The sequence below is a fragment of the Lepisma saccharinum genome, chromosome 4 (assembly GCF_977018435.1).
Source record: "Lepisma saccharinum chromosome 4, izLepSacc3.1, whole genome shotgun sequence".
Taxonomy (NCBI): Eukaryota; Metazoa; Arthropoda; class Insecta; order Zygentoma; family Lepismatidae; genus Lepisma; species Lepisma saccharinum.
In genome coordinates, this window is record NC_139232.1 from 101,753,802 (window position 1) to 101,764,207 (window position 10,406).

Below are 10,406 nucleotides of genomic sequence, written 5' to 3' on the forward strand. Positions count from 1 at the left end.
ATACGGTCTCGTATGGGCTTACATCAAGTGCCTTTTTAGCAACCAGATGTCTGAAGCAGTTAGCCGAAGATGAAGCAGTTAACTTCCCACACGCATGTCAAGTGTTGCAGCGTGATTTCTATGTTGATGATTACGTTGGAGGAAGCAGTAGCGTGCAAGGTGCGTTACAACTTTATCAAGATCTTTCAGAACTTCTGAAAAGAGGAGGGTTCATCTTACGAAAGTGGTGCTCCAACAGCACTGAAGTACTCAACGCTATTCCAGAATCACTGAGAGAGACTCAAAATCTAATTCATTTTCATACCGAAGGTGTTAAAACTCTAGGAATTTCATGGAATCCCTCGGCAGACACTTTCATGATTAACATTGGAGCCAAGTCTGTCAACATGATGTCACACAAATCAACCAAACGTCAAGTAGCCAGTGTTATTGCCCAGTTTTTTGATCCAATTGGACTACTTTCACCACCAGTAACTGTAATGTATAAGTATTTTTTACAACAGTTGTGGCTTCACAACATAAACTGGGATGATCCACTTCCAGAAAGCCTGCAAGTTGAATGGGTTCATCTTCATTCTCAGCTACCAGTCATCAGTGAAACGCAAATACCACGTTTCATCCTAACACCTGGTTGTGTCAAGAATATACAAATCCATGGCTTTTCCGATGCATCGGAGAAAAATTATGGCAGTTGCTTGTATGTTCGTTCAGCAAACGAAGAAGGTTACACCGAAGTTCACTTACTGTGCTCAAAATCACGGGTCGCCCCGATCAAGAAAACCACTCTTCCTAGATTGGAACTGTGCGCTTCAGTCTTATTGGCCAAATTACTCAACAAGACTCTCCCAATTTTGAGACTTAATATTGACAATGTTTATTTGTGGACAGATTCACAAATAGTTCTGGCATGGCTCAGATCGCCAGCAAGCAGATGGAAGCCTTTTGTATCCAACAGAGTAGCGCAAATTCAAGACTTTACTCAAACTTATCAATGGAGACATGTTTCGTCCAAGGATAATCCAGCGGATTTAATCTCCCGTGGAGTTAAACCTCAAGATATTCATCATCATTCGCTATGGTTTCATGGTCCAGCTTGGTTGCAAGAAGATGAAACGTGCTGGCCATCATCATCATCTGACACAAGTCTTAAGAACAAAGATGTTCCTGAACAACGAAAGCTTCCTGTAACTACACTGGTGTCTCATCTGCAATCAGAGGCAATAATAAACAATTTTTCTACATTTTTCAAATTGTTAAGGATTGTAGCGCTCTGTAAAAGATTCATTCGCAATTGTAAAAATGCAAGTAACAAACAATCCGATCCACTTACTTCAATTGACATTGAAGATGCCACTCAAACGTGCGTCGTTATGACACAAATTTCGTTCTTTCATCGAGAGAGAAATGATCTCACTGCCAAAGAGCAAGTATCCAACAAAAGTATCCTCAAAGACTTACACCCCTTTCTGGATAATCAGGGAATTCTTCGTGTCGGAGGTAGGCTAGAAAATAGCAACTTGGAATTCAGCAGCAAGCATCAAATCATTTTGCATCCAAAAAGTCACTTCGCCCGTCTACTAATTGCATCAGAGCATGAACGATTGATGCACGCAGCACCTCAATTGTTAATCTCATCCATTCGAGAAAGGTACTGGATACCTAGAATACGACAAGTTATTAAGCAAATCATTCATCAGTGTTTAACTTGTTATCGTTTGAAGGCATCTGCAGCACAACAGCTAATGGGACAGCTCCCATCCATCAGAGTTACACCTAGCAAGGCATTTAATCATGTGGGCATAGACTATGCCGGACCATACGTCATCAAAGTAGGGTCAATCAGGAGTAAAATCACAAAGAAATGCTACATAGCTCTTTTTACGTGCCTAGCCACGAGAGCAATACATCTTGAGCTAGTAACAAACCTTACTTCTGAAGCTTTCATAGCAGCATTGCGACGCTTTACAGCTAGGCGAGGCAAGTGTTCCACCATTATCAGCGATAATGCCACAACATTTCAAGGAGCGAAGAACGAACTTCAGAAACTTCAATTGCTATTTCAATCGCAAGGATTCAGTGAAGACATTCAAAGGTATGCAGCACAAGAAAACTTTCAGTGGAAAAATTCACCTCCACGTAGCCCAACATTCGGTGGTGTCTGGGAAAGCGCCATAAAATCCATGAAGTACCATCTTCGTAGAGTCGCCAAGAATGCTGTACTGACATACGAAGAGCTGTCAACTCTTTTGTGCCAAATCGAAGCTTGCTTAAACTCTCGACCTCTTACATCCTTACCTGACTCTCATGAAGAATTTAATTACCTCACTCCAGGCCACTTTCTTATTGGTGGTCCACTAACTTCCTTTCCTCAACCAGACTTAAGTGATCTCAAGGAAAATAGACTTTCCAGGTGGCAACGAGTTCAACAGTTTCAACAAAGGATTTGGAGAAACTGGTCCCGAGATTATCTTCATAGTATGCAACAGCGTCAGAAGTGGACAACCACGCAGCCCAACCTGCAACCAGGACTACTTGTGCTTCTGAAAGAAGACAACCTACCCCCATTATCTTGGAAAATGGGCATTATAGAAGAAGTGTTTCCAGGGAAAGACAATTTAGTTCGTGTAGCCGTGGTTCGCACCAAGGATGGAGTGTACCGAAGGGCTCTCAGTAAGATTGTACCTCTTCCAGATGGGAAGATCAATTGAACTTTCATGATTTAGTTTGGATGCTGCGCATTCCAACGGGGGGAGAATGTTGAAGATTGTAAATAGTATTGCTTTCCGCTCCTCATTTGTTTTTATTTTACTCCCGCTGGGAGCTTCTTGCAAGAACTCGGAATTCTGGGAGCGTGATATTCGAACACAGCGGCATGGTGCATGTCGGCTCGCGGCAGCGGGTGAACATTTCAGATAGCCTATCGGATGTGGGCCTTTTTGTATTTCTTCAGTGTGCAAACATATTTAATTATTATATAATACCAAGTGAATTAAAGGACTTGTATCATATGCGAATTTGTTGCTATATCCGTTGTTCCAGCCCTATGGTAAGATAGACAATATGGCGTCATACCCAGAGATGCTAGTTTTCTTTCATGTTGATACGTGGAAGGTATCTTCAGACAGGTCACTCGGTTCATTTTACTCCGCTTTTCTGTCACTTTGAAGATGAGGATGAGTGATAATGTGATGGAATTAATGAAGGAATACTCGCAAAGAAAACCCATTCCCAGGCCGGGATTCTAACCCGGAACCCTTGGCGTTGTAGCGGTCTGTAAAAAGCACTCCGCTACGGAGCTCGAATGCCCCAGTCATAAAGAAGCCACAATGCGTTCGGCCAGCAACAGTCTTCTGAGAGGCACTCTTTAACTCGAGGCCACCCTGTACCGTGGCACCTTTATCCAATATTTGAGGCTGGGAGTAAGAAGAGTGACCCCATGCCCAACTTTTAGAGCTGATAACGGGTCATTCTTTTAACTAAAAATCACCTATTGCAAGAACAATGTCTGGCAAAAAGGTTGCAAAATTGTTGTGCGAAATATGATCTTGTTTACCTTGGCAAACTGCCTTTTTTAATCTTTGAGGACGTCTTAAAGTATAAGGAAACGCAACTTGCTTTCTGTGCGAAAAGAATGAGGAAGTATTCTTGCTGCTGTTCAGTTCTGTGATGGCGAAAGTGCCCCTGATATACTGTAGCACGTGGAGGTATCGACAAGATGACAGTGGCGTCAGGAAATAATTTTGTCCTGGTCGGACCACCCGAAATGTTTTCGATGGTTATGGCCAATAAGGTCCTCTCTTCTATTCTCCCTTTCACCTTTCTATCTTTCTTTCTTTCTCTTGTCTTTCTTTCTCTTTATTTCGCTTTCTCCTTAATTTGTTTTTCTTAGTCTTATTCTTTTCTTGTCATTCCCACTTTATTTCTATACCCTTTTTTTCCTCTACACTTCTTCTCTCTCTTTCTATTACATTTACTTTCTTCTTCTAAATCTCCCCTCTTTCTTTTGCTTTCTCTTTTTTCTCCCATTTTTGTGCCTGTGTTCTATCCACATCTTTCAACCTCTTTCTCTATTTATTCTTCTACCTTTCTTCCTTCTTTCCTATTTCTTTCTCCATCTTCTTTCTATCTTTTTCCTTTCCATTCGTTTTCTTGTTTCTCTCGCTTTTTCGATCTTCTTTCCTCTGTTTTCCATTCTTTATTACCCTCTTTCTTCCTATCACTTTTCTCCTTCTTTTCTTCTGCTTTCTACTTCTCTCTTTTCCTCTTGATGTTTCTTTCCATCTTTCTTTCCCCTGTTTTCTTTCCATATATTTATCTACATCTTTCTTTCCCTTTCTGTTCCATCTCCTTTTCTCTGTCTTCACCATCTTCTCTGTGCACATGTAGCTCTAGGAAAAATGATTTCGAAAAGTTCTCGTGTAGACTAATTTCCGTTGAAACTAAATATCTGAAGGTGTGATAAAGCCCACCTTATTTCGGCCATAGAAGATGAACACAGACGATTACTTGCATCTCAGAAGAGGTAGCACCAATTTCAATGGGTTTTATAAATTTATTTTAAGTGTACTCGAGGCCGCTCTTGGGAGATATTCTGTGCCCCCAAGGTGACACGCCATAATGTTTCTGGACTTCTCCAGAGGCGCAATTAATAGCAGCCATGCGTTACTTGAGTGTATACGCAAGTAATTTTTTAACGCTGTCAAGTCAGGAAAAAGTGGTCGTCCTTGAAAGAAATCACGAGCAAGTGAAACGGATCCATATTGTTAGAATGCTGCTTCTTAAAACTTTGTAGCCTTTGGAGTCCGTTTAATGATATATTCCACAAAATGTCTTGTTTTTTGTGAGATCTTTTTTTATATCAGTGTCGCATTGCTGACAAAAGGAATAGGCTATATTCGATGGAACATTGGAAATGAATCATTCGAATGGACAAACGAATGTCTGTAGGTCACTGTTTTGAATCCAGTATGGTTCAGGGTTTTTGATTTCTGATGCTGATTCATTCAATCGAACAAAGTATCGCCCGGTGGCGAGAGCCCACTAAGCCATCGCTAAAGAATGTAATAAATGGAATAGAGGATGACTTTTCGATGCTTACGGGAAAGTCAACCTTTACACACCGATATTAAAATATTCTCTCTTAAACAAATAGGATGTAAATAATGGCTTGAAGTACAGTCACATGCAATAAAAATGAGACACCTATATCCTGAAATGCCCGCTTTCCTGCAAGGTGTTATGTGTGTTGTCTATTTCTACGGCGGTAAGTAGATTTTAATAGCAAATTTTGAATGGCGACTTCTACATTAATTACATTAACCGTAAAAATATTATTTTTACATTAAAGTTTGTTAGGTTTTTATTTTGAAAACATCTAGCGCCCCTGTGTGGGTGTTACATTAATAATAATCCAAACCTTTACAACCAGCGTAATGTTTTAGACCAAATATGAAACGTTGTTCATTTGATTGCGCAATTAGTGCAAAATGTACACTAAACCAATGGTAACAATTTGAACTCGTGTACGGCCACGTTTTGCCTTTATTTTGTATTTGTGCATTGGGACATGCTTTCTTTTTGTTCTCCAACAGGTACGTACATATTATTGACGCGCACCTTCTGCCTTTAGGGCTTTATGTTAGTCAGTTACAACCCTTTTATCGGAATTCTCAAAGGCTTCTTAGGGTTAGTAGGACCAAGCCCTTGCGAGGTCTGTGGTGTAGGATTTATTTTTAATTATCACCTATGTAGGTTTGAAATGAAATATCATTAAGATTTTACTCGAAGATTTATTTATACTTCCGATGATATACAAAGACTTTTCAAACAGACAATTCACCCGATACAACTTGTAGGCCTAAACCTATTAGTTGTACCGAACTTTATAACCATGGTCTTTTGATGATGCAGGAAACGCCTTATTCAGAGTTGGGTTTGTGGAATATTTGCCAAATGGAGTACAAGTACACCAGCCAATCCGAAGATTGAAGCAAGATATTACCCAACGTCCCCTGAACCATCAGCCTTTTGGCATGTCCCGTAGGCTTACAAAAGTCTAGCTCTTTTATATCATAATTTTGTTTACAATTTACCATGGTTACTATATAGTTGTTTTCAAGCAGCATTTTTTTTATATTTAAGTTAAACAATTCATTACCTATTGTAACATTAACAATAACATTTTATGGCAAGAAATCTAACAATCTTTAGAGAAAAGATTCAACACTAATTCTTAACAACATAGATTTTTATAACATAGACTGGAATAGTTTAGTGCTTAAAAGGCATGTGTTGACAGGGGCGACACATTATGCATGTCATTCTGTTCCAAAGAATGACCCTGACAAGTCGTAATGTATCCGAGAAGATCCGTATGATTCCAGCAATCATGTTCGCAAGTCAGAATTATTGATTAGTGCATTTTTGACCTATGGAAATTGACTTAATACTAGACGGATATATAGTTCCAGACAAACTTAAAGAAACTTGGTTTCATAATTCCTGACAAACTTAAAGAAACTTGGACCTTATCTTCCCCACATTCTTCACGGGCAGTGTGGCTACCGCGTGTCCATGTATCGTATCTTTACAAGAGTTGGCAACATTGAAGGAGAATGTGATGGCCACACCGCCCGGAAATATTGTGAAGATAAGGTCCGAGATCCTTTAAGTTTGTCCGGAACTACAGATACTTAACAGCAAGAAAAGGTGAGAGGGCCATTATAAGAATTAAGAGCATAAGTTTAGTCTAACCAGTTCACGTTAACCCTTCTGTGCTTCCACGTTATATAAAATATTTAGCGCCAACAACAGAAACCCTTGTTTACATTTGCTTATTGACGGTTGTATTTTCCGCCGTGCTTCTACTATTTGACAAACATTCTGCGTGTTCCTAAGCAAACTTGAATGGGTTTCACAACCGGCACGCACTTTCCATTGAGGTGGCAGAACAGACGGCGTTGCGTATTCAAAGCTGACGCGAACATCTAAATAGGAACAACAAGGCTTATTTGCATATTTTCCCCTTCTGATTTTCAAACATCGTCGGCTAGTTGTAAAAGTAGGCAGAGCCAATGCGAAAATCGGATAGTGGAATAATTGTACATGTGCGGTCTGTGTTCATGTGCATCTTCACTATTCACTGACTTGTAAAATCTGGAAAAGGCAGCAAGATCGGCTTAAGAGTGAAATGGTCATGGAAAAATCAGGAAATTTTGTAAAAAGCATTAAAAACCTGTAAGAGTCAGGGAAATTCGCTTAGAGGTATAAAGAAGGTCATGAAAGTCAGGAAATTTTGTATAAAACATTGACAATCCTGGAAAAGTCAGGAAAATTAAATTCTTTGTGCTTGTGAAGATTATAGAACCTACATGTTTGTGTTAAAATATGTTTATCTTTTATTTCTTGTCATTTAATATCAGCAATGTTGACTAAAACTTCATTCATATGATCACTATATATTTGTAGAGTGAGATTATTTCCATAACAGCTCTGGCCGTTCTACGCTTGCACCTTTGGAGCGAGTCATAACTTACGACGCCTCCAATCAAGAAATGAACCACTGACGTCATCTCTATTCTGCGCCTATAGCTAACTCTATTGCTCACGCTGTACACTGCTCGTAGGCTCCCTGGCTAGACTCTCGCAGTGAGCTGGAGATGTTCCGAATGCACTCAGACTCTATATAATGTGCTAAATCATTATAAAATAGCCTGGAATTTTGTTTGGTAAAATTCGTTGGAACCCTAGTAAGAGGCAAGTTACGCTGAACCAATGATGTTTGTGAAGCATTTCTACTGGGTTTCTACCTTTTCAAAAGTGATAATACAACTCTATTGCTAGAAAACATCAATATCTTGATTTGATTTAATTTTTGCTATTTTGCCTCGCTTTTCTGGTAAGGATGGTTGATAATATGATGATGTTGATGAAGGGACACTCACAAAGAACACCCATGACCAGTCCAGGATTCAAACCCGAATTACGTATTATTAATAATATTCATTTCAATATTTATTTTATTATGGAAGAGTACATAAACAGCAATACATGAATTTTACTTGTCTCGTGTTCGTCGTCAAGGCGAATATTTTACGAAAATGTGAAGGTTGTATGTATACGTAGCATTACATAGCGTTAGTTACATGTAGAATGATATCTTCGTCATTGTCCAATTGAGATTGCTTTCTGGCACATGCATTCTTGACACGCAGTGCATAAATAATAATGCAAATTTAAATATTGCACAGCAAACTTTGAGATTACGTACTTCTCAAGGTTAATGGTGAAAGTTTGATTTTCGCAAAAATATAATGGGATATCTTATGTTCAATAACGTGAATGACTAAAATTTCTCCAAGAAATTGTCTGGTCTTTTTCCTGTTTTTCACGACTTGTGACCAATGAACAAACAGCTTCCTCCCTCTCCTAACAATCTTAGATAACCCAGTGTTTGACTTAAACAATCCCAAAATGTCAATATTTAGAGTCTGGAGCGGTAATAAGCAGTGTAAATATACCATTCAACCTTGGCATTATAGGAAAACTTCTCTAGCAATCAAGCTGTATGCAGTGCTTCGCAAGTAAATATCGAAAGCAATAAATGCTTTGAGTTCTTTTTTATCCATGCGCGTAATGTACGTACAAGGAAATGTATTCAAAATGTGCAAAAATCGCGTTTGAAAATGCAGTTTGTACTTTTTCCTTCTAAGTTGCAAAATGTTATTTCCTCTTGACTTGTTGCAATACCATTAGGGAACTTTCAGGCACCTGTCATTTGTAAGCGAATCTACAGAAATAAATGCACCCTTTCGTACCGAAGCGACGCGACAAGCTGCACGCTCAATACCGTGCATCGTGTCGAATTGATCTGACAACCGCGCATGCGCAGTGAATGCTATTTATTACGGACTGGAGGACCTTGTGTTTCTTGTCGCCCGTGGCAGCTCTAAGACTGAAGCGACACGCGACACATGTCGCTTTTGAACGAACCAATCAACAGCAACGTTTTACAATGTAGCGGTGTTACAGGCCGCAGAAGCCTGCGCTCGATTGGTCAAATCCTAAAGCGAACCTTCGGTAATCAATGCAACCTTTCGAACCTAAGAAACACGACAAGCTTTCGCTTGCATGTCGCTCGGACTGGGCCGTTTTCTCAATATCGTGCATCGTATCGCCTCGGTCTGTTGTTCGCCCATGTGCAGTGAATGTTTTGCTTTAAACTGAAGGGACTTGCGCCGTTTCGTTCTGAAAGCTCCCTTACATTTTAGTTAAAGTCCAGTTGCATCACAATGACTAGAGGCATGCCCCATCTCGTAGATACAGGTGTTACTCAGTCCATGAGACTTCCTTCCACGTCAACACAGTGGCGGATTAACTAACCACTTTCTGTCGGGTCGGACCTTTTTTTAGTTGTCACTCTGTATGGTTCATTGCCAGTATTATGTCTCGAGGAGTGGTTACTTTAGAGATCAGAGAAAGTGCCGCAGTTGTCATTAACTTTTATGCTAATTGACAAGTTATTGCTATTTTTAGGGAAGTCTGGAGGGGATCGCTTAATTGTACGCATCAAGGAGGGACAATAGTCATTTAACTTTATGCTCATTGACACTTTATTGTTTTAGACGACTGAGGGAGGTGAGTCCCTAATCTTAGAAGTTTGCATGGCGAGAAACACAAAAAGCTGTTATGCTAGTTCTCGATTTTTATTACTTGTATACATATTGATTTCATAATTTCGGACGTCAAAGGGGGAGGGGTCGTTGTTTAGTGGTCTGTTAAGCAGGCCCGTATCTAGAGGGGGGCAGCGGAGGCAACTGCTCTCCCCCACTGAGAGCCTGCTTTGCCCCCCTGTGAAAAATACAGAACAAATTCCTACCTGGAATACTCACTAATCTTTATAATTATATCTTGTGTTGCTCTAGCAACATAACAAAGACACATTGATTTTGAGATTTATTAGGGTGTATGGGATTCCGTATAATGTCGTATCAGGATTAGGGGGAAAAAATTCCCTTACAGATTCAGACTTCGGGAAATGATTTCGCAATTTTCAGTATCTAGAACAGTTGTGACATTTTGAGTAGTCTTGTATTAAATGTGCCCTAATGTGTTCGGATGTTTTTCTTGGATGTGTTGGAACTGCTTAAATTTTTGTTTCCCCAAGTCTACCTTTTGGTAACAGTGATTCATGTGGTAGAGAGAGGGAATGGATATTTCATTTTTGTTACTTAGCGTTGCTTTTCTGCCACTTCTAGCTAATCGCAACAATGAGTGATGACGTGAAATTGATGAAGAGACACTCATAAACAGTGCCGCAACCACGGGGGGCAGAAGGCATTGCCCCCCCCCCCGACCTTGGACGGAAATCCATTCTAGGGGAAGCAAACATTGAAGTGAAAAAAACA

At 39.9% G+C, this 10,406-nt stretch overlaps 1 protein-coding gene across 1 annotated transcript; it reads left to right on the plus strand.

Annotated features, from left to right (window-relative positions):
- The first annotated feature begins 2,180 nt into the window (after positions 1-2,180).
- LOC145987037 (uncharacterized) lies at positions 2,181-2,708 on the plus strand. The gene has a single exon (XM_083121497.1). The coding sequence runs from the start codon at positions 2,181-2,183 to the stop codon at positions 2,706-2,708; it is 528 nt and encodes a 175-aa protein (XP_082977623.1).
- The last annotated feature ends 7,698 nt before the right edge of the window (positions 2,709-10,406 follow it).

Excerpts from the sequence above, each read along its gene's own strand:
- LOC145987037 (XM_083121497.1), top strand. The coding sequence starts at position 2,181 with ATGAAGTACCATCTTCGTAGAGTCGCCAAGAATGCTGTACTGACATAC.